The 25844-nt window shown below is 42.4% G+C and overlaps 1 protein-coding gene across 1 annotated transcript in view; it reads right to left on the bottom strand.

Annotated features, from left to right (window-relative positions):
- Positions 1 to 10562: 10562 nt before the first annotated feature.
- Positions 10563 to 25844, bottom strand: part of RIMKLA (ribosomal modification protein rimK like family member A) — a 112959-nt gene continuing 97677 nt past the window's right edge. The window contains exons 4-5 of the mRNA XM_082273232.1: positions 23999 to 24202; positions 10563 to 11595 (exon numbers count right to left, since the gene is read on the bottom strand). Coding sequence (XP_082129358.1) covers positions 11150 to 11595; positions 23999 to 24202 — 650 coding nt within the window. The 3' untranslated portion in view covers positions 10563 to 11149. The remainder of the gene's footprint in view (positions 11596 to 23998; positions 24203 to 25844) is intronic.

The raw sequence follows: 25844 nt of genomic DNA, 5'->3' as shown, positions 1-25844 counted from the left end.
CTGCGCCCCTTGTGGACCGGCCGCCACTGGCTGCACATCTTTTTTAATGGATACAGTATTTTGATGGACTAGAACCCGGATTTACACATAGATATTTGTATTCAATAACTGTTATATTTTGTTTAATGGTTTTGATCAGATTTTATGCACAGGAATATATGACACACAGTTTGTTTGATATGTTTATTAATTTTCCATTTATGTATATATAATTTAATACCACATTCTGTTCACATATTCATGCTGGTATATGTAGTTTCTCCCCAGCTGGTTGATATGTGCGCCTGTGAATTGGTGGGACAGCAGAGGCCCACTTGGGGACAGTCATATTTGTTTTTGCATGCTTTCTCTCCCTGTATGTCCATGCGTCACCATAAGATCATAAGCCCTGCAATCTTCAATTTCAAAATTTTACTGACATTAGCCAAGCACACCATTGTGACATAATGTATATTGCATCACTTCTGCTTCTAGTCCAATGAATCATAGAACACTTCTCTTTTAGAGAGAATATGCAATAATTTAAAGGTGGAGTCCCTCATGTCATTTTTTTGGCCCATCGTAAGCTGCAGAGCCTATTGAGGACAACAGTACTGTAGGTGAGCATGCATTACAAAAAGGTCTCAATGCACATTGATAACTCATGTATCAAAACATGAAAACAGAAGGTGTGAATCCGGTGTTCCGTGAAAAAACCATACCCGTGAGAAAACCATACCCTCGTCACTTCCGGTGCACCTACGGAGGGTATGGATTTCTCACGGTAGTTAAACTTGCGGCGCTTACATTAAAACAGCTCCTCTGCAACATCAGTCATCTCCGCTCCTTCCCCTGTCACTTCCCTCATCTCCGGTAATACATATAAAAGCGGATCACGGAGCCGCGATCGCCGTCATTTACATCTCATACACCCGCCGCCGCTTTTATATTTATTATGTTGCAGCCGAAGTGTTTTAATGTACCCGCCGCAATTAGAACATTAGACACAGTGCCGTGATAATTTCATGCCCACCGAGCATGCGCACTTCTCAAATTCTTTCATGTTCAATTGCGTATCCGGGGCTCTGAGCATGCGCACTGCTGCGCTGCTCAGCTGTTTCAGACCGGAAGTGACGAGGGTATGGTTTCTTCACGGGGTATGGTTTTTTAACGTTACACCGGCCTTGGGGCTTGTCCACACTAACCCTATTGGGCTACATTGGGTGGTGTTGCAGTGGACCCTGAACTTGCTTTTATCATTACCTGGCCGCCCGTGTAAACAAGCCATAACAGTTTCCCAGGGTGCAAGACAGCAGTTCATACAGAACTCTAAGGGCCCTTTCACACAGGCTTTCCGATTCCAATCTATCAGTTTTTCAGGTGGACCTGATCAAATGCTCCATGCACCCCTATGGAGCAGCGGATGTCAGCAGAGACATGTTCGCTGACACCCGCTGCTAACTGATCCGATCCTGCTTGTGAAATCCAGACGGATGGAAACCCTAGTTTCCATCCGTCTGGAGGATAGGATCAGATGAGAAAGGACAGGCGGTCCGTTTTCATGCGATCTCCCCATAGAGGAGAGCGGGGCTCTGACAGGTCATTTCTCTGCACAGAGAGCGGAGATGGACCTGTCATCCGCCTGCTCAGCGGGGATCGGCAGATCGATCCCCCGCTGAGCAAAACGGAGTCCCCTGGGCGGAAAGTCCATGTGAAAGGACCCTAAAGAGCTAAAACATATATCACATGGAAGGATAACTAGCTCAAGACTGGTGGCATTCAGAACTATGCAGCATGAAGGGCTGTAGAGGACAAGTCCAAACTGTTGGAGGTACAGGGAATAATTGGTTATGTAGGGCTTGGCCTCTGCTTTGCATCATAAATGAAAATTCCCTTTTAAAATCCTTCAAGCAAGAAACATACTGCACAGATTTTGACTTTAAAGTCACCAGCCACATGGAGGTGGAAGTAGACATTTTCTGGGCCAGCATTAAAATGAGCAGAATAATGCCATGATATGAAAAGTGGAGGTGATGCCATTACCAAACTGTCAGTTACAAAGCAGGAAAGGAAAGCTGGCATTTTATTACTTGCAATGGTCATTGACGTTTTTCTTTGCTTAATGTTGCACATGTTGGATTGACATAGGCACGCGCAGGGGGTGTGCCTGGGCACACCCTAATCACTATGTGCGGTGCCGATTCCCCCTACTGCCCAGGCTCGCCCCCCCCCCCCCCCCTTGTAAAACTGATGTCAAACTGGTGCCATTGACACAAGCTCAAAGCCAATACACAGAAGCTCTTATTCTGGTTGGTCTCTAATATTCAACTTTGCTTTGGTCTGCCCTCAGCTGGTTCTTATAGCCAGGGGCGTAACTACAGGGGTTGTAGGGGTTGCAATCGCTACCGGGCCCCATGCTCCAGGGGGCCCGGTAGCAAACCAGTGGGTGAACTTCCAGGATCGCAAAGGTCACACTTGCGACCGGACGCTGGCATTGCACCACTGTGGGGAGGCCCCAAGATTGCAGGAAGGGGGCCCACAAGATTGCAGGAAGGGGGCCCACTGCAGAACCTGTGAAAGAATCCTGCTGCAGGACCGTAATAAAAGGCCATGCAACGAGTGTAAAGAGCCCCAGGATTAGTGGGAAGAGCCCTGGGCTTGAAGGTAAGGGCCCCGGCCAGGGATCTGGGGGGCCCTTCATGGTTTCTTGCATCAGGGCCCTGAAGGTTCTAGTTACGCCTCTGCTTATAGCCCTGCTTCGTATATCCTCCAAGGACTCCTGATGTCTTCACCAGAGGTCCCAGTCCCACCTTTTGCAAGAAGGTCTCACCCTTGCTGGATGGTACATTAATGGATTTTGGTTTACATTGCCGAGAAAAAGAATAAAGGGGTAAGATGTTTTTACTTTACTTGACCTTCTGTTAGATGCGGTGCTGGTAGGAGAAGGCAACACTTGAATCATTTCCACTAGAGTCCCAAGATTCTCAATATAGTACGTGGAGGTACTGGGTTCAATACTTTTAGTGGTAAACATTAATTGCATTCATCATTATCTTGTACCAGCTGAACACCACTGCATAAGCAGTTTCCACACCCAAATCCTTCACGTTCCTGTGAGCGTAAAGAGCCCCTGACTATGAGTTTATAGATACAATAAAAGTTTTGCTTTACTTTTCCGAAGAATACATTTTACATTGGCTCTTTTTTTTTTTTACAATAGCAGTAAGTGTTTATCCAGAAAAGACAGGTATTTTCCTGCAGTAGATTGCATAGTCACCTGTTCAGATTTATGAACCACAAAGGTTGGTACTTTATTTTTAAGTACTTCCAGCTACTACTGGCATAGCTCTTCTCAAAATTTTCAGCACCATGAATTGCATATAAATTTCACTGTCTGTAAGTAATTGGCACTGACACATTCAGCACTGTATGTAAGCTTATTCTAACCTAACCCCTAAACCTCAAACTTAACTCCCAACCATAGCCATCAACCTTAACCCCTAAACCTTAATCTAAAGCCCCGTACACACGCAACGATTATCGGCCGACCGATCGTCCTTCTTTTGTCCAGAGTGGTGTTTTGTTGGTTGGAATGTGCCTAGACTGCACACGAATTTTCTCGCCCGACAAAATTCTACTTCAGAAGTGATGTCATGTGTTGGTTTGCTTTCTTTGTGTTCTTTCTTCTCTGAGCATGCCCAGACTTGCTCATAAGATTTTTCCCTGTCGAAGTCTGTACTGACTGCACCAAAATCGGTCGTGTTTTGACATCGGACAAAAATTTTATAGCCTGCACACCAGATTTTTTTCGGCCGAAAAGTCGGAGTTGGTTGTCCGAAGCATCATATAACAAGCCGAAAATCGGCAGATCGGTCGTCGGGCGAAAATTCCCGGCCAAATTTCCACTCGTGTGGAAACTCTCAACCATGATCATCAACAAAACCCTTAACCTAAATTCAACCATGACCTGATCAACCTAGCCTGTAATCCTCAATCTAATTCCCAAATATAACAATTTAATTCCAACCATAGCTTTCAGTCTAATGCTCATCCAATGCAGAAACCTTCCACCTGTACTAACTGTAATGTGTAAGCTGACCTTCTACTCAGAACAAGTGTTAAGCAAATAGAGTGGGTTCAGAATTCAAGATCTGCATACTTGATCCTCATCAGTAACCCAGAAGGCACTAAAGCCTTTGGATCAGCCTGACAGCCGGTCGCCATGCTAAGCCTGGACCTTCCCCTAAGACCCCATTCACACTCCGACTTAGAAAAAGGGTCCTGTACTACTTTGGGGCGACCTGGAGGTGGCTTGCATTGACTTCAATGATATGAAGTCCGTGCAAGTCGTGCCAAGGTCACGGTGCACGCTGTGCACCGAGACTTCACAGGTCGCCCAAGCAAGTCGTGTCGCGCCAGTGTGAATGGGCGCTTACCTAAACCAAACCACATAACACATACATCAACCAAACTCCTAAACATTTCCAGATTTACCCCAGAAGTTCCTAAAAATGCCTGGCAGGTGGTTATTCATTGAGATCTGTAAGTGTATTTATAGTTTTATAGTGTTTGAGTGTTTTAAAGATTTTTTTGAAGTGTCTTTCAAAGTGTTTTGCATGTTTTGAAGAACACTAGGTGGTGTTTTGGGTTGTATAGCTTCCGATAAGAACAGTTATAGATTACAAAGGGAAGAAAACTGGACCCTTAGTCTCAACCTAACCTCCAGCTATAATCCTGAACCCGAACATTAGTTTTACATAAGAATGAGTGAGCGAAAAAAGATTTTGGTTTAATTGATTCTGCTGCAAAATTACAGATTTTACCTCAGCTAAATTTCCTTGAAGTGTAAACTCTCAGTTTCACTTATTAAAGCAAAGTTTCAGGCAAAAATACAACTAGGTCTTGAACGATAGACCACCCCACCCACCCATAGTTGCCAACATTTGAAAAAAATTTCCAGGGACACTTTGCAGTAGGGATGCACCGATCCGATATTAGGATCGGATATCGGCGCCGATACTGCCACAATAGCTGGATCGGGGGATCGGTAAAATTAACTGATCCAGGGGCCGATCTGGTTTTGCTGAGTCCCGGCTCAGCCATTCTTTTACTTGGTGTAGTAGTAGTAGTAGTATGGGATGGGAGCCGCTACTTCCTGGATAGGACCGGCTCACAGGCGGAGTGATATCAGATGCACTCCGCCTGTGAATGGAGGAGCCGTACACATGAAGCAGCGGCTTTGCCCTGTACTGCAGCCGCATGCTTTATGTGTGTAGTTCCGGATCGGTACCGGTATCGGTATCGGCAGATACACAATGCCAGATATCGGTATCGGTATCAGGACAAAAAAAGTTGGATCGGTGCACCCCTACTTTGCAGCACAGCTATCAATTACTTACTAGGGATGTAACGATATCGAAGATATCGCGATATCGTATCGTCGTGGTCGTCTCGATATCGTCGTGGTCGTGTCTCGATATCGTCGTGGTTGGGTTACAATATTAAAAGGACAGGTGTCCGTCAAAAAGCAAGAGGAATAAACACAGTCCCGTGGAACAAATCATTGTTAACTACATAGACCAGAGTTTAAGGATTTTTTTTACTGTTTTTTTTTTTTCTTGCAATGTAGATATTTTGATCTTTCTGATGAAAAACGTGAACATAAGCTAAATGATAGGTCAGTGTTTTTTTTAAAGGCTTTTTGACTGACTATTTTATTTAAGTTTAAGTTATGTTCCTAAATACCAGTTTTAAAAGGCTGCCTTTATTTGCCTTGCACATTTAAACCTGACTTAACTTGATCTTTGTTTGCACTTAAAGGGAATTGCCTATTGTTTGTTTACAATTGTTCTAGCTGCTTCTTAACTTGAACATTGCACAGAAGAATCAGTTATGCAACCAAATATTACTATACAGAATATTGATGTTCCTGACTACAACTTGCACTTTAAAAGCACTATGTGATCAGTGTTTTATGTTGTCATGGATCCATAAATACAACAATAATTTGCCTGTTGACTGGCAAAAGCAGAATAAATGTCGGTATTTTTTCGCTATTATCATCACAAACACTATCATGAGCTATTTAACAATACCATGAGCTTTTCCACAATATCGCAATAAATATCGTACCGTGAGGTCAATATCGAAATTGTATCGTACCGTGAGATTTTGATATCGTTACATCCCTATTACTTACCACACCCACTTCCATTAAGCTCTGCCCACTCCACATAATTAATCTCCGCCTGCTTATCATCAGATTATAGGGTCTACTCAATAAAGAGAGAATTACAGGAAATTGATAAGGGAATTTCAAACTTAAGGCCAAAGTAGCAGAGTTGGAATAATTGTGTGTGCATGTACCACCCTCGTTTTTGGACATAGTTTTTTTTTTCTATTTATTTTGCACCTTTTCTAGTGTTTTGAAGGTGTACTTCCGTCCTAACCTCGCGACGGCAAGGTATGTCATTTTCGCTTGTGCATTGGCTCCTGAGATTGCTGTGTCATTAATTCCAGGAGTGATTTGGTATCCTCCGCTGCTAGCATTGCGTTATTTCGAAACCAGAAATGACGCAATGCTCGGTGGAGATCGGCGCCATTTTTAAATAGGGAATGTAGTACATGTACATGCAGTGGGGCGCGCTGACTTCACACTACACATTCGGAAGAATAGGAGGTGCATGCTGGGAAGTCAGCATGCACCTAATCCCAGAAGAGAGACCCAGCGGGCTTCACGTGCCCACAGTCAGGGTGGCCGCATTGTGCAGAAGAAGAACAAAGCAATCAATGCTGCACAACACCTGAAAAGGGGACATTTTTGAAGATAATTGTGAAAGAATGAGTGGTGACTATAATGAGGTGTAATTTTATCTAAATAGAAAAAAGAAAAAAAACGTATAGAACTCCACTTTAAAGACTAAGTAAAAAAAAAAGTCAGCACAAGGGCCTTTTTTTACGATCACTGTGATGTTCCTCTTGTGCTGCTATCTCTTGATTTAGTAGAAATCTTCCTCCCCCCGATTCCCCCAACCCATGTTCAGTGCGGCTGGGATAATTAGAGCTGAAGGAACTGTGCAGGCTGTCATCAAGAGTGTCAGCTCTTTCCGTCCACCTCCTCCATTCATAGAATCTGGTACTATATCTTCTATGAATGAAACGTGATACGTGAATGGAGGAGGAGTGGATGATTGAAATGTGTGCCTCCTCGATTCATTGGTCATGTTTCATTCAAAGCCGCGATAGTAAGGCTTCTATGAATAGAGGCAGGGGAAGGAAAGGGAGGGCATAGTCGGGTTTTCTTGATGAGAGCCTATCACAGCTCCCTCGACTCTATTAACCCTGTCCGCACCGGAAGATTATAGTGGTGGGGGTAGGGGGTAGGCAGGAAAATGGAGGAGGAACATTTCAACCAGGCAAGGAGCCAACAGCACAAAGGACACATCCCACTGATAGTAAGTAATGTCCCTTTGTGTAGATAATATTATTTTTTTTACTAAAAGTAGACTTTAAGCCGCGTGATTAAAGATCTTCTCATTAATTCATCTTTTATTTAGAATGTACATATTTTTGGTGTAGCCGGGGTTGTTTAGTTTATTTCCTTTTTTGTTCTTTGTATTTGTGTTTTTCCCATTTTTGCCTATTTGATTATTATTTATTTTCTGTCATTTACACACATTTTGTTTTCCTTTTTTTCCGCAGTCTGTTTTTTTTTTCTCTTTCTGTGAAAAGTTAAATAATGAGGCTACTTTGTGACTGATTTTTTTGGCACAAGAACAGGTCCAAGAAAGATGGAAGGAATGTCCGTACTTTAAAGCCATTTAAAGTCCACTAATTTTACCTTCACTATTGAAAGCATTTTGCCAAAATTTCGAAATTGGGCCAAAATCTCCTGATTTTCAGGAAAATGAAAACTCTCAATTTCACTTATCAATTTCATAGTCCAATAACTTTAGCACCACTAATATTGTCACAATGAAAATGATGCTGTTAATAGCAGTGCTAATAATATAACCGAGACAAACATTGAACGTGCCCAAACAAAACCATACTGTAATATGTCAAGGACAAAAATTATGGCAGCAAAAACCACCCACACAGAATTGTCGGCAGCAGATGTCACTGATCCACTCAAAGGCAGCACTTAAAGTCATCTACAGATATCAGAAGGCAATGGGTGAGCATACAGATCTGTGCCTATGAAGAAGGGAGCACTGCGGGCATTGGATATCTCCGGAAAACAGCATTTATAAATTGACGCATGGCCAACAATCTCTATTGTCTGTAAGCACCTTACAGTGGATCTCTAGACCCAAATATTTCATTTTAGTTTTAGGAATGGTTAGAACCCCTTTATTTTTTTTTACTGCTGTCATTGTCTCTGCGGGGGAACCCTTCTCTTTAATTCCTGTACTAAAGACTTATTAGGAGGTGAGAGGCGATCACTCCAAAGGGAAGAATAACCTCAGCTGCCACCAAAACAGCTGTTCCCAGTGGAAGGCTTCTTCTCACCTTTTGTTCAGGTGGCAGCTGTAAAATTTTGAATTTCCCATTACTTTCTGTCCCAATCACAGTAGTAACAAGGACAAATGAAGAGAGTGAATCTCCCCATTGGGGACACAAACAGAATTTGAAAACCCAACAGGGGTACTACCCCTACCAAAACTGGTTAGCAACACACTTTAAGGGTCCATGCACACTGGGCTTAAGAAAACACTAATTCTTTTGGCAGGCATTTAGGAGCGTTTAGCGTGTTTTTGCTACCTGAAAACTCCTCTTAAAAACGTAAACCAGAAGTGCTTTCACTTTCTGCCTCTAAATACTGGGCTTAAAGCGGAGCTCCATCCTAATTTGCATGCATGGCCCCATTTATTGCCAATCCCTTCGCCATTCATTTTTGAATAGTGAATTTGTATTTTAACATATAGTACCTTTTGTTGTTAGAAATCCCTCCACTTCCATCCATCCTCGCCACGGCGAGGTAAGTTATTTCCTTTTTCTCATTGGCTCCTGGGATACAAGTGTCATCAATCTCAGGAGTCAATAGGATATTATTGTTGCGGGGCTAGCTGGTTTCCTTGAGCACTCTTGCCTTCTGGGTTGTAATGTAATTGACAGGTTGCCATAACAATGGGGCGGGTACTTCCGCCGCCATTGCTATGGCAACCTGTTCTGGACAAACTGCGCTGTTCAGTGTCATTACTGCGCAGGCACGAGATCAGGGGGTGCATGCTGGGTAGCTAGCTGCACAGAATCCCAGGAATAGACACAAGCGAGCTTCAGATGCCCACATGCTAGATTACCCCTGCATGCTTCCGAGATCAGGTAAAGATTTAAAAACAACCTGCATAAATACAGTTGTAAAAATAGTCTAATGTAAATATAAAAATAATAGCGATCAAGGGGGAGTTTTTTTAAAAAAAAAATGTATTTTCAAATGCACCTCTAATGGCTCGTTTCCACTGAGCGGTATGGTATGGTTCGGTACAGTACACAATTTTTGCTGTTTCCATTGTGAATGGTACCCTAATTCCGAACCGTTCCGTACCACTTTTTTGGGACCCTTTCGTTGGGGTACCAATCACATTAGTACTGTACCAACAGGGTGGAGCTACACTCTGCAGAACTTTGATTGGTTGACAGAGAATTGTTGATCACTGCTTTCCGGCTACACCCCGCCTATCATGAAAGGGTACTATTGGCGGTGGAAACGCAAGGTGTACCGTTCCAAACCATACCGTACTGAACTGAACCGTACCGTACCACTCAGTGGAAACGAGGCATAAACGTCCTAATGTGCCTGAACACATGAGATAACATTGAGCTGCTTCTACAGGCCAAACCCAAAACTCCTAGAAGCAAGCCCAGTGTGCATGGACCTCTAAACTCTGTTGAAATACTAGGCATCATATCAATAATAGTTTTGCTTAGCAATAAAAAAGGAAGAGCATTTTTTTTTATTATTAACAAGCTTCGGTTGCATTTTGTGGCTAAATAATAGCAGTCATTTTCATTTACAGTTTTTTTCATTAGTTGCCAACAATAGAGAGTACCAAAAGTGACAAAAAGTGGCAGCTGTAATGACCATCGAGATGTACAGTCATAGGTGTTCGCAGCCTATGGCATTAGGGTGTGCACCCCATAGCTCATATATAAAACACAGTTTACTATACTTCGGTTGTGTATGAACAGTGAGTGATCGGTACCGATCACTCACTGTGTTCATTCACAAAAGGAAGTGGCCAGTAAATAACATAGGGGCCCAGGTAGAAGGGAGAATCTGCACCACATGTGGTGTTTAGGTTGTGCCCAGTCGCACCCTGTAGGCACGCCTATGTGTACAGTATGGCACTATTGCCATGCTTAACAAATTCATGTCTCAATTACAGGAAAGGAATTGAATTTAAAAATATCTCATCATTAAAAAGACCACCTAGGAAGCAATGAAGGCCTGCCCGCAGCTGACCGGTAAAGCAGAGCTTGATTAAAGGAAAATAGGTAGCATCTTTTCCCCCCCCCCCCTCAATTCTTTGATTGATATTGATAAGGATTGCAATAGGCACCGGGAGCCTCCCTGCCTGCATTACTGGAATAGCCCCATAAGGCATCCAATGCCAACAAGCACATCCTATGTTATGAAATGATAAGACGGGTCCAATTGTATTGGTTTACTGCAGGAGCATGAAGGTTGTAGCTGGGCCCTCTAGACATCCACCGGGCCCTAGGCTCCTGCCTCCTTGTGAAATATCTGGCTCTGTGATAAAGCACCACCGGCAAAGACACCCTTGATAGTGTCCATCACCTTATAACACAGTTCTATATACATCTATGAATTTGGAAGGCCTATAGTTATACTACTGGTGCCATTCAGATGAATGCATGAACACTGAGATTTGATTGGTTGTTGCATTGAAAACCATAAGAGCTAGTCTGCTTTGTGCCTCCTTATGAAATAATCCCCTAGGTGTTCTATAGGTGCAAATAAAATAAATTTGATCCCACCAGTAATACTGTTACTGATGAGACACAAGGAAGCAGCATTATTATTATGACATATTTTCACCTCAGTACATACATTCCATCATTTCTCTACAAGCCCCCCAATGAGCCTAGCGGGCCACCTTGATTGATGATTGCATTCAATTACATTGAAAATAAAGAGGTAGTTCATTTACTCTGTGATGCCATCGCAGACGTGATCTGTCAGTGCAGATTTGCATGGCTTTGGCACATTTGAATCCCTGATTTCCTTGACATCACAGACACCATGGCTACAGCTCGATCCATCACTGCCATTGAGCGTGCTGGTAGATGCGCTTGGTTGCATCTCACCGATCTCTGGAGGGCTGGATGCGGTGGGAGGCCCAGGCGCCTCTTTGGACGGTAAGCCGGGGAGGAGAGATATTGCGTAATCTGCAATAATGCCACCAAGATCTAACTGGCAGGCCTGGTCGAATTCTGTGAAACCGACATTTGCATTAGCCTCGCAAACCACAAAGGAACCGTTTTCGTGAAGGAGAAGGTCGATGCCACATATATCCATTCCCAGGATGCTGGACACTTGCATAGCTAACACTCTTCCTTGTTCATTGAGAGGGAAGGTGGCACCCACACCGCCTGTAGGAAATTAAAAAAAGATAAAGTTCAATTTTATGATGGTGGTTTTGGAATAACAACAGGTCCCAGACAGCTGAATACAGCTTACGTAGCCTTCAGACACCACATCCCAGATAGCAAGCAATTGAGCTGCAAGTTTGAAAATGACTTGCTAAGCTATTGCTAGACTTGCCAGGCTTCACAGGTTTGTTGCACAATTGCAGCAAGTCCGCATTGCATGACTCCAGATCAAATTTCTTTGCAAACATTCTGCAAGTCTGCTGAAAATTCTGGTTCAGTTATGTTGTGCAACAGTCATCCCACCACAGGGGGCACTGTGACTTGCAAAGCTCTTGCTGTAGACTCACCACTGCAACTTTGCTCTCGCTAGAGACCTTCCACGCAAATTTGTTACAAATTGAAAACGTGTCAACTAGAACTTGTGCTTCAAGTTCTCTGCAAGTGCACAACTTGTCAGTGAAAATTTGCAGCAAGTTAACAGACTTACAATTCAACACTGCCACAAATTTGTGGCAAGTTATCCTTGCTATCTGAGATAAAGCCCACTGCACACTTAACAAATATCTGTTATATGGTGCAGCTCTGTTGTGTCCAACAATAAATCAAAAAATTGCTGAAATGTCCTTTCAATTCAGTCCTTTCCACCCATAAAATCTTTTTTTTTAAACTGTGTGATTGCAGATCTCTCTAGTGCACTCCTTCTGTGGCTTAGATGTAATCTCACCTGAGTTCCTTGATCCTACAAAAATATCGCCTTGAAGAAGTCATCAGTGACGAAACGCGTAAGAGAGGGGCTACGTTAAAGTGAGAAGAGGGTAATTTATTGTAAAGGAGGCTTTTCGAAGCAAACAAAGTGGCAATACATTGTGGAAAAATAGGTGGCAATGGTTTTAATTTGAAAATGTGAATGTTATTCTGCAGAGTATGAAATAAATAATATTTTTAAGGGAGTAAAGAACTACACTGTACCTTTAATTTTTTTTTTATCACTTGCTATTATTGCTGTCACAAGGAATGTAAATTTCCCTTCTGACAGTATTAGGCAGTGATAGGTACTCTTTATGGAGGGATCTGGGGTATAAGACCCCAAACCCACTGCACTTCAAAGCATTCAAACCGCCAAGTTTGACTGTTTTGAATACTGTAATTTTTTTTTTTTAAATCTGGCACCTTTAGGAGTCCAGTAACCGGAAGTGATGTAATGACATCGCTTCCAGGTTTCTACACCGGAGACCCGATCAAAGCTGAATCTGGATTTGTTCAGGTTTCCAGCCAGCCGGTGGACAGGCCGGCTGGTTGCTCAGGTCTCCCGGTGGAACGGGAGACCTGGGCGGAGCAGCAAAAGGCAACGGGAGGGGGGATGTCACTCCCGCTGCTTATGATAATGGTTGAGCGGCTGCTGAGCCGCATCAGTTGTTATCACAAGAAAGCTGACCGTCTGCTCTAAAAAATGGTAATGGAGTGATGCTTGCAGCTGCAGACATCACCCCGGTACAACCACTTGAAGCTGAAGGAGGCATATTAGCGTTACGTCGGCGTTAAGGGGTTGCTTACTGGTTAGTTGAGTTGCCTCAAATTTTTGGCAGTGTTGAATTGTAAGTCTGTTAATTTGCTGCACATTTTCACTGGCAAGTTGTACACTTGCAGAGCACTTGAAGCACAAGTTCTAGTTGACACGCTTTCAATTTTCGTGGCAAGTCTCTAGCAAGAGCAAAGTTGCAGTAGTGAGTCTACAGCAAGAACTCTGCAGACCACAGTGCCCCCCTGTGGTGGGATGACTGTTACACAACATAACTGAACCAGAACTTGCAGCAGACTTGTAGAATATTTGCAAAGAAAGTTGGTCTGGAGTCATGCAATGCAGACTTGCTGCAATTGTCCAAGAAGCTTGTGAAGCCTGGCAAGTCTAGCAATAGCAATAGAGGACATATAGAGAACAAGAGAAGGGTGCACCGACCTAGTGCAATATCACAAGGCATTTTATTGAGAAATTAAAAACATGCCATACATTATACTCACAAACATATGCTAAAGGTAAGCATAGAAAATGATTATTTTTGCAATATGGAAACCTCCAGAAAAATGTTATTCAAAACAGCAGGAGGACTGGAAGAACGTCCGTAGTGATAGGGCTAGGGCTGACGCGTTTCAAGGGAGAACCCTCTTCATCAGAGCCCCTGTCTAGCAATAGCTTAACAAGTCATTTTCAAACTTGCAGCTCAATTTCTTGCTATCTGGGATTTATTTCTCTTTGCATACCTGGTGAGTAAAATTATAAGAGAAAGAGGATTTAAAGAGTACCAATTTACAATCTGCCAATAATTGTGATCTGGAGGATATTATGAATACATAGAGAACTATATAAAAGTGACCAGGTGAGGGCACATCTGGTGAAGGTGGCACTGGTGGTATTAAAAGCTTTTCACTGCTATGATAGTTTTTTTTATACTATGTGAATAGTATTTGCATAATAGGATTGTGGCGCCTAAAGGATAAGGCACTATATGGTTTTCTATTTTCACATATACTCTGAGTTGAGGAGAGAAAGAGTGAAGAGATTCATTCGATTGATCAGCTGATCCAGGTGGGACTCCTAATTAAAGCTATATTTGACCATACTTTTTTGTAGGGTCAAGGAACTTAGGTGAGAGTACTTCTAAACCCAGAGGCGTAACTAGAACCTTCAGGGCCCCGATGCAAGAAACCATGAAGGGCCCCCCAAACCGGGGCCCTTCCTTTCAAGCCCGGGGCTTTTCCCACTAATCCTGGGGCTCTTTACTCTCGTTGCATTGCCTTTTATTATGGTCCCGCAGCAGGATCCTTTCACAAGTTCTGCAGTGGGCCCCCTTCCTGCAATCTTGGGGCCTTTCCACAGTGGTGCAATGCCAGGGCCCAGTTGCAAGTGTGACCTTTGAGATCCTGGAAGTTCACCCACTGGTTTGCTACTGGGCCCCCTGGAGCATGGGGCCCGGTAGCAATTGCAACCCCTGCAACCCCTGTAGTTACGCCCCTGTCTAAACCACAGAAGGAGTGCACTAGAGAGATCAACAGTTTAAAAAAAAGGACTGAATTTGAAGGACATTTCAGACATTTTTTGATTTATTGTTGGACACAATAGCACTGCACCATATAACAGATATTTGGTAATTGGAACATATATATATATATATGAGTGTGCACGGGTGTAAGCAGCTTTTTATAGGTAGCACATAGCAGCTCACAGGGCACTCATATTTCATTTTGATTTTACCACTGCACACTTAAATCTACAAATTAGTACTTCCTTATTGTCTCCCATGCATTTTTCCATAATGACCAAGGTGTTCCCTGGTTCCAGCACCGCCCTCTCTCTGACCTGTCTGCATACTCGTCCAAAAAATGAAGTATCAGGGAGAGGTTGCACAGCACAGAGTCATGTGACAGACGGCTGCAGACTTACTGCACCTGCATGGGCTTATGTAGAACTCTACAAAAGGGTAACTGGAGTGTATTTTGAACTTTCAGTGAAATCCTGGACAGCATTCAGTGATGGACTTCACTTCTCTATTGAATTCATTCTTTAATTCTTTAATAACCAAAGCCCTATTGTAAAGAGATAGACACTTTTAATAAGGGGAATCCCATGATGTGAAATGCTGAGCTGAGTCAGCCCATAATGAGTCAGACTCTGCTAAAAATAAATCTGCCTTCCTTGCTTTATGATAATCAAAGTATATTTTGCATTTCATAGAATAGGATAAGATCTTTATTTCTTTCTTCCCCCGGACCGAAGATTTTACCTTCTCCACCAGCAGCTACAGATAGGAGTATATCAACTGTTGTATAACAGTACAGGGTCCAAAGATGTCTCAAAAAAACATAAAGAGAATGTATAGTGTGCTTAAATATTAAACGTATTATGTTCAGTACTAAAATAATTAAATATTTATATTATTTATTATATATATTATTTAAAATGTAGTGTTTAAAGCTGTTTTAAAGGACTAAAAGTTACCTTCTGGTCTATTGTTTCATGTTGTTTAAATATATATCTTCACTTGAGAAAAGAAATGCTGATCGATTCTTTAATAAAAAAAAAACAGCATATTTCTGTATGCTTTTATTGCCTGGGAGCTTCATCCCTGTATGCAGCCCAATTTGTGGGTGTTCCTATTGAAGCTCAGTTGCTACCAACCCTTTGCTGTAAGTGTGCCTGTCTGCCATGCTGCAGACAGTTCTTTGCAAGTGTTACACTGGGAGCAGGACATTCATGCTTACTCCCCCATGCATGATTAATAATGACGGTGGTCTTGGGAGCTGTCAATCACAGATAATGATGTATTTATCTCCAGCTTTCCCGAAAAGCAGTTGGGGTTGGGGGGGGGGGTAGAATTCCTGTTAGCAAAGCTTACTCAGCATTGACATTGCCAATCAAACTTTTTTATTTAATTTTACTTTTGGTTTGAGTGGTGAGGGGTTACTGCTCTATTGGACAGATTTGTTCTCACTTACTATTGACAATAGTTCTAGTGGACAGAGTCAGGGTAAATCTGCAACACAGACTGTAAATTATGAATTGGCTAGACAAATTCTTTAATATTACTCCAGTTTTTGATATCTGGGTCCCCACTGGGAAGATCTCCTTACCTCCTGTGATCAATTAATTTATTACAAAGTTTTCCATTTTTAAGACCATCTTTTCTCCTGGTTCCACCACCAGAGTAAGTAAATGGGATTGTATGATTTTTTTACATTTATTTTTTTCTCTTTTATTGGTTGAACTAGATGGACTTGTGCCTTTTATCAACTTGACTATGTAAATATGTAACTGATGGGTGTGACTTTTTGCTGTTTCTTGGAATGACGGTAGCTTCTGTCTAAAGCTAGACATGCATGGAGCAAATTTCGTCCAGTTCCTGATGAATTGGCTGAAATACGCTAAGTGAGTGGCCTTGTTGGCTGCTGACCGCCCGACATCTCTCGATTGAAAAGGAGCCAAGCAGAAAATTGTTAGCCAAACAGAACCCATATCCATCGGATGCAGACACAAGGCCCCTTTCAGATGAGGCAGACTTGGTCAAGAGGGTCTGCCTGCTCAGCACGGGATTTTTCCGTTGATCCCCGCTGAGTAGGCGGATGACAGGTCCGTGTCTGCTCTGCTAGGCAGAGCGGACACAGACACAGCGCGCTGTTCTCAACTGACTCTCTCTGTTAGTGGTCAGGATTAGATCAGATGCCAGCGGGTGTCATTGGACACATGTCCACTGACATCAGCCGCTCCACAGAGAGCTATGGATGGTCCGATTGTGTCCGCCTGAAAAACTAACAGGTGGACCCGATCAGTCTGTAATGGGCCATACACACGATAAGATTTTCTGAAGACTTTTTCCTTTAGACTTACCAAAACCATATAATATGAGGTCAAACCTAAACACTTTCAATTTGTATGCAATCTGGCAGGCCCTACCACTACATAGAAAAGGTAAATCTGAAGGAAAAAGTCTTCAGAAAATCTTATAGTGTGTATGGCCCTTAAGTGTGAAAGGGGCCTTAGAGTATTTTGATAGCTGGCAGGGCTGGCTGTGGAAATATAATAGCTGCAATGAAGGATTTGTCCATCCATGCTGTGTAGCAAGGATGGGGGTATTAAATGTTTTTTTTTCTATTTAGCCTACAGGCTGGCCCTCTAGTTCCTCCTGTTTTGTACTGTATTGTAACTGTATTGTCTTCCCTCACATTGTAAAGCGCTGCGCAAACTGTTGGCGCTATATAAATCCTGTATAATAATAATATTAATAATAATATGTAACTTTCCCAATCCTTGCTAGAACTATCTGACTACATGGCTGCTCTCAAATCTGGCTTTAGCATTCAACCCTATTAACCCCCGGTTAAGCTTTGGTTATACTCTGGACAACATTTCTGTCTCTTTGGCACCACCTACACCTGGTTTTATTTGACTCCTTGCTTTACTTTTTTTTTTTCTTAATTATTTATTAAGAAGCGGCATAACAATATACAAAACAAGTACAATATTGCTTGCAATGAGTACAGTACAATAAAATGTAAGATGACAATGCTAGGGTTGGCGGTGACTTTGAACCCAACGGCAAACAGTTTTTAAATTGAGCAACTAATAAAGCTCAATATGCGTATATCTAAAAGATACCATTTCCTTATTTTTATTTTTACATTTTTTGTTGGGGTAGTCAGAACAAAATAATAGTATAGTTGGTAAGGGCGGGGGGGGGGGGAAAGTGGGGTGGTGGGGAAGAGCAGAGGATAGGGAAGAGTGGGACCCTCCCCTCCCTCGCCTTCTTGGCCATCCAATCCCTTGCTTTTCAATATTTTTTATTGCAGGAATATAATTACCATATGTGGTAACACCAAAGCACCTAGTCTGCCCACGCTTTGACTAGCGGCAGAAAGAACACAAAATATACAGAGTAAACAAAGGAGAGAAGGCCTCCAATCTAACGAGCAAAGGCATCTTGAATGTAACATACATATAGCTTGGGGCTAACCCTATAATGTGAAAAAGTGACCAGGACCTGTATCTTTAGAACTAAATAGTCTTGGGCATCTATAGACAACTAATGGCACTTTTCCACTGCAAGTACCGGCTCGGCTCTACTTGGCCCTGCTTGGCCCGGCTTGCTTTTCCACTGCTGGTACCGCATGGTACGGTGTTGGAACGGTTCGGTACGGTACGGTATGGTTTGCTTTTCCACTAAAGTAGTACTAAAGTTAAGTGGGTGGGATAACAATGGGGTGGCTGGGATTCTCTGACCAATCAGTGGCTAGTAGTGACTGCATGCAAAGGATTGTGGGATATGGTACCGGGTATGGTACCTCTTGGTACCACAATCGAGTAGGTACTGTTTTTGAGAGCCGTACCATTCGGTTCCATGCAGTGGAAAAGTGCCGCCGTACCGTACCGTTCCTACACTATACCATGCGGTAACAGCAGTGGAAAAGCACAAAAGCGAGCCGAACCGTTCGGTTCCATGCAGTGGAAAAGCACCATAAGGTGGGCTTAAGAACCCGACACGAGAAAAAAGCAGAACAGAGAGAAAAGAAAAGGATTAGGTAAAGGAGAGGTAAATATGAAAGTGAAATAATAATAGAGGATTGCACAAGATACCAGTTAGAGCTGACCCCCACTTGCTGGAGGGAGATCAGGGAAGGCATACGTCAACTATGGTTCCCAGACTTTAAGGCACTTAGCACGTGTGTTTTTAAGAAGACTGGTCATCTGTTTATTGACCATCATGGCCATCAAGCAATCGCTTACTCCCTGAAAGGGGACCGTAGGTTTCTTCCCAACCCTTTGATTTTCAACTGACCGAACTTGCTTAACAATTGGAAATCCACACTGGCCCAGTTAGTGGCTGGTTGCCACCAGCAAGGCAATCCCAATGGCCACAATTTACTCCAAATACAACTGGTGAAGGCCACATACTATAAATCTATATTACTAGTGAGGTAACTGGGTATTTTTATTGAAATTAAATATCACATACTGTATATCACGCCACTGTATTTTTTTTAAATGCTTTAGGTACTTTATTTTTGTAGCGTGTTGTGGTCACATGATCTACAGAGAAAGATCCTTGGGAGGAGCTTATATTACTCTGCTGATGTATGCTCTCTACAATATGAGTTTATGTCTGGTCAGCCCTGATTGGTGCTGTGCCAGTCACATGACTAAAAAAACCCTGTTTCAGAAGAGCCAATTAAATTATAAATTATAAATATCAAATAACTGTTATACACCCCCTTATGAATCTTTATTGAACATCAGATGTGTATTTTTTTGTGCGATAATATGGTGTGGGAGGAGTAAAAAATGATTGATACTAGCTTTCACGACATCTGCATCCAGGGCTCTCTTTTTTTTACTTTACAGGTACAGTATTAGCAATTTCATTAGATGTATTTAATACTGATTTATTTTAAAACTAACCTTTTTTTGAGAGTTTCTTAGTGCATGTAATCATTTAGCTTACTATATCCCACCCCCATAGTGTTTAGCAATAGGAGGACATGGAGGAGGAGGGAGGGTAGAGTCATTTACCACTGTGTATATGCCCACATGTGTCACTCTATAGTCATGTGGACTGCACAAATAAGAAAAAGGAGGAAATGAAGGGCTTAGAAGGGAATTGAAATATGAGCATGCTCAGTAGAGGACACCAGCTGGTCTACACAATCTCAACCTGCAGTAGGGGCACATAGAAGATGAGAGGGACAGCGGAAGGCTGTCCAGGTATATTTCACTATACACAAAAAAATGCTTTAGTGGCTTTCTTAGTGCAGTATATACACTCCATTATAAAGCATGTAATGAGACTTTTTTACAGTCTGAGATTAATGACACTTAAGAAATACATAAACAGAGGCTACCCTCAGTGAATGTCTTACACGAAAACAGAAGATCCAGAGATATAGATAGCTGAAGTCATATTGACTTTTTGTGAACAGTTAAGCTCGGCATGTCCCTTCCCTATCAAACGCCTTTCTACTGGTCTGTTGATAATGATTGATTTCTTTTTTTGATCAATCTCTCCCAATGGGAATAATCGATCTATCATCAAAAACCCATTTGATCATTATGCCACACACTAGGAAGTGGATTTCGATCAATAGTTGGAAGATACAATCATAGTCTGATCCATAAAAATACACTCATGGCCAAAAATATTGGCACCTATGCATTTCTGTTAGATAATGCACCACTTTGCCTAGAAAATTGTTGCAATTACAAATTTTTAGGCATTCTCGTGTTTATTTCTTTTGTTTGTATTGGTATGACACAAAAAAGTGGAGAAACAAAAAGCCAAATCTGACACATTCCACGCAAAACTCCAAAAATGTAATGGGCAAAATTATTGGCACCCACAATTTAATACTTGGTAGCACACCCCTTGGAAAAAAATAACTGAAATCAATCGCTTTTTATAACCATCAATGAGTTTCTTACACCTCTCTACTGGAATTTTGGACCACTCTTCTTTCGCCAACTGCTTCAGGTCTCTCGGATTGGAAGGGTTCCTTTTCTCAACTGCTGTTTTGAGATCTCTCCACAGGTGCTCTATGAGATTTAGACCTGGACTAATTGCTGGCCAGTTCAGTAATCTTCAGCGCTTTAAGCCATTTCTGAGGGCTTCTTGACGTGTGCTTTGGGTCATTGTCCTGCTGTAAGACCCATGACCTCTGACGGAGACCCACATTTCTGACACTGGGCCCTACATTGCACCCCACAATTCTTTGGTAGTCTTCAGATTTCACAATACCATGCACATGGTCAAGACAAACAGTCCCCAAAGCAGCAAAGCAATCCCAAAACATCAGTGAACCTCCACCATGTTTGACTGTAGGGACTGTATTCTTTCCTTCAAAGGCCTTGTTTCTGTTTCTGAAAACAGTAGAATGATGGACTTTACCAAAAAGCTGTCATTTTGTTTCATCTGTCCACAGCACATTCTCCCAAAAGGATTTTGGCTTCCTCAGGTAAGTTTTGGCAAACTCTTGATAATATTTTCTCTTTCGTCCATGTCCAAGAAAAGGAGCTACCGTGCCATGGGCTGTAAACTTCTTGACAATGTTGCCCACAGTGGACACAGGAACATTACGATCTCTGGAGATGGACTTCTAACCTTGAGATTGTCCATGCTTTTCCACAATTTTTGTTCTCAAATCCTCAGACAATTCTTTGCTGTTCTTTCCCTTCTCCATGCTTCGTGTGACACACAGAGACACACAACAGAAAGGTTGAGTCAATTTTCTCCATTTTAACTGGTTGCCAGTGTGATTTCTATATTGTCAGCACCTGTTAATTGGTTCGGGTGAGTTTAATTACAAAATACAGGAGCATCACGAACTTGGAGTACAATTATTTCTTACAATTTTGAGAAGGTGCCCATCATTTTGTACAGTCCATTTTTGGAGTTTTGCGTGGAATGTGTCAGATTTAGCTTTTTGTTTCTCCACTTTTTTGTGTCATACCAATACAAACAAAAGAAATAAACATGAGAATGCCTAAAAATTTGTAGTTACAACAATTTTCTGGGCAAAGTGGTGCATTATCTGACAGAAATGCCGGGGTGCCAATATTTTTTGGCCATGAATGTAGGTTCAAACTCATGACCAAAGTATCTCAGTGATTCTAATCGATGCAAATAAATTATCAAATTTTTGCCCGGGCTTATCAACTCAGTTTGATCGTTTCCAATCAAAAATTAGCCTAAACTGATCAGAAGGCAAGTTATGGCTATTCGATTGTTTGACTATTCGCACATTTTCATTGAATTGCACATCAATCGTAGAATAAAATTGAAGCATGTACCACCATTTATGTGATGGTCAGCATCACTGGTTAACAGGGGGCTTGATAAGAAGAAGGTGGTGCTAAACTTGATCTTTTCAGGAAAACAAAGTTAAGATTTGAAGAAATTTCTATATAAAATCCTAATTTACTGTAGATGTACAGTAAACCCTAACTGAATGACAATTAGTTTGCTAATGTATACCTTAAACATTTGTCTTTTCAAACAAAATACCTTTTTTAATCCTTTGTTTCATCTCAGTGCTGCTGATCTCATACAGCTCCTTGCAGCCACTTCCTACATGCTTTCCAGTGACAGCTGAATGGCATTTCTCAGGGCAGGTTTCATGATGGTGACAACAGTGTACCATGCCTGCGTAAAGTGTGTTGAAACGGCCACTAGCAGTCTCCATCAGAATCCTAAGTGACAGGGTGACAATGCAGGAGCACAATTAGGCAACAAGGACGTAGCGTTGTCACCACTAACAGGAAGCTTTTGAGCGAGGACCTTCATGGCAGGATCACTTGGTATTATATTTATAAATAGTGCAGATTTAAAAAATATTAACAATTACTTTTGAAATTTTAATAACACGTTAAAGCGGAACTTCACTCTCTCCATCATGATCGACTATTTTTAATTCTTATCCTATTAGCATTAGTAAAAAGATAGGGAAGTATATCACATTTACTTGTTTGAAAAACTTTTTTTTTAACATTTCTTCAGGTACTTCCTGGTTTCCATGCCTAGGCAAATGATGTCATACATCCCAGGAGTCTTCAGGAGGGAAGGAGGGGCTTTCTTAGCCAAGCACACCCTCTCCTGCTTGCATACTTGAACTAAGAGCAGATGGATTGCAGGAAGTAAATTAAATGCTACATAAAACATCTGCCCTTACTCAAGATGGCCAGAAATCTTGGGGGGGGGGGGGATTCAAAGTGATTTATCAGCAAAATAAGGCATGGAGACATGGATGGATGGGGGAGTTTTCTTTGAATGTTAACAATTAATTAAACCGTGCGTTTTAGTTTGTGCTGCTCAGATGCAGTGTAGTTGCACATTAAAGCGGAGTTCCGGCCTCTGAAACTATTTTTCAATAAAAATACCCCCGGGACAGTCAGGGCTAGTGCATTCCACAATGGCTAGCCTCTGAACTGTCCCGCGTTGCACTTACCTTTTAGAAGAAATACTTACCTTGAAAATGTCTTGTCCAGTGCTGCCATCTCAGGTGTGGGCAGCTGAAGACAACGCATCCTCTTCTGCGTCCTCTTCGGTCCCACAATGCACTGCACCGGCCCCGCTCGTCACTTCCGGGGCAGGCGCGTCATCCCTGCACAGCTTCTGGGCATGCCCAGAAGTTGTTTAGCAGGGAATGAATCGATACAAGCAGGAAGGGACGGAGAGGGCCACGGACGCAGAGGGAGGAAGTGGAAGAAAGGTAAGTATATTTTCTTCAATATCAAGGTAAGTAATTGAAAAAAAAAAAAAATCGGACTATCCATTTATTTTTTAGGTGACACTGAGCAAGCGGATGGCCCAAAGTGGATTTTGAGGCCAGAACTCCGCTTTAAGGCTTGTATGAGATCAGGCTCTTTCAAATTATGGTGCTTGGGGCGGTGCATTCCCAAAAATGGGTCAGGTGCTTTTTTTTAATAGTGTGCTGGGAAGCACTCCAATGTACTAAATTGACACACCTGTGCTGCATCGTGTTCCCAAAAAAAGGGTCAGGCATGGATTTTGTCATAATTAGGTTGTACTGGGATGCCTGTCTTTTATTTTTTATTAATGATACACCAATGTACTATGGCAAACATACCTTTGCAGCAGCGCATTCTTAAAAAAGAGTCAAGTGTGGCTTTTACCACGGTTTGGTATGTTGGCTTTCCACTCAAGATAAATAGGTTGCCGCAACTGAATGTCTGCTACATAATGTGCATACGTTACGGCACAAATTTAAACCAGGCTTTATTGTTTGGGTTTACATCTATTTCAAATAAAAACACCCAATGATTGTTCTACAGATGAAGGTCTAGTGGCGGTGAAAGTTCCCAGCGGTTAAGATTATCAGTTGTATTGGTCTCAATGGGTGCACTTACCTAAGCAGCAGTTGCTCTGCATTCTGCCATCTGTAGAACACCGGAGCATGGATCCAATCACCTGTCCACCAACAATGACCACACGCACATCTTTCCCATGTGATTCCTTCACATACTTCTGAAACAGATATGGAGCTTCATGGCGTACCAGATGGGATATGTCTAGAAGATGATGTTTATCCCGAACAAGACACACAGCTTTACCTTCAAAATGAACAAAATTTTGTGTTATATGGACAAAAAAAGATAAATGCAAGTGTAAATAAAAGAAGCGCAAATTTCTACATGGCGGGTCTAAAAGTGTCACCCCATTGGTGTTTAAAGGATCACCCAAAAGATGTTGGCACAGAACACCTACACGTGATCAGTGCTGTATCTGCGTACTTGGGTGTATCAGAGCTTTCAGCTTTTTAATCACTTAAAGCGGAGTTCTGCCCCCCCTCCAAAAAATAAAAGTCAGCAGCTACACACACTGTATACATACTGTAGCTGCCGACTTTTAATATTAGGACACTTACCTGTCCTGGAGTCCAGCCATGTCGGCACCACAGCTGATGTTTCCCATCGGCTGTCGGGTGCTGCCGCCGCCATTGCCAGTCAGGGAACCCGTCAGTGAAGCCTTGCGGCTTCATGGGCGGGTCCCTACTGCGCATGCGCGAAGCTGCACATTCGCATTGGCTCGGCAACGGAGTGTAGGAGGAGGGGTCCTTACTTCGCCGCGGTGCTGTTACCGGAAATGGGCAAGGGTACCTCATCAACAGGTACCCATTCCTCCTTCCCCCCGAAAGGTGCCAAATGTGGCACCGGAGGGGGGGAGGAAGCAAATGAGCGGAAGTACCACATTTGGGTGGAACTCCGCTTTAAGGACCGGAAGGTTTTACCCCCTTTATGACCAGGCCATTTTCTTTGCGTTATTTTAACTGACAATTGCGCGGTCGTGCGATGTTGTACCCAAATAAAATTGTTGTCCTTTCTTTCCCACAAATAGAGCTTTCTTTTGGTGGTATTTGACCACCTCTGATATTTTATTTTTTTGCGCTATAAACAAAAAAAAAGCGACAATTCTGAAAAAAACAACAACATTATTTTTTACTTTCTGCTATAAAACATTACCAAAAAAAAAAAAAACTTAGGAAATCAAATCTTTTCATCATCTTCTGCCATTATTTATTCCGCTACATATTTTTGGTAAAAAAAAAAAATCTTAATAAGTGTACATTGATTGGTTTGCGCAAAAGTTATCACGTCTACAAACTAGGGGAAAGATTTATGTCATTTTTATTTATTTTCTTTTTTTTTTTACTAGTAATGGTGGCGATCAGCGAATTTTAGTGGGACTGCAACATTGCGGCAGACAGGTTGGAAACCTAACTGACACTTTTGGGGGGGACCAGTGACATTACTACAGTAATCAGTGATAAATATATGAACTGTTACTCTACTAATGACACTGGCAGGAAAGGGGTTAACACCAGGGGCGATCAAAGGGACAAATGTGTGCCTAGGGCATGCTTTCTAACAGTGGGGGGGGGGGGGGGGTTTGTATTCACTGGATGAACACAGAGACCTGTGTTCCTAAATAGGAGGAACACAGGATCACTGTGTTCATCACTGACAGAACATCTGCCGTGTTTACATCAGCGGACCACTATTCTGTCTCCACTGGGAGCAATTGCGGGTGCCCGGCAGACATTTCGTCTTCCAGACCCGCTGACTGGCTCCCCCTTCCCCCCAGCCAATCGGCGCATGCGCCCCCAATAACTGCTACACGAAACGACGTACATGTGCGTCGTTTTGTGTAACAGAGCCGACCTGCCACAGTATAAATATGGCGGCTGGTCGGCAA

This window comes from Pelophylax lessonae (genome assembly GCF_965119305.1).
Source record: "Pelophylax lessonae genome assembly, chromosome: 12".
Classification (NCBI taxonomy): domain Eukaryota; kingdom Metazoa; phylum Chordata; class Amphibia; order Anura; family Ranidae; genus Pelophylax; species Pelophylax lessonae.
The sequence above is the reverse complement of the archived record's forward strand: the minus strand, read 5'-3'. Positions and strand labels throughout refer to the sequence as shown.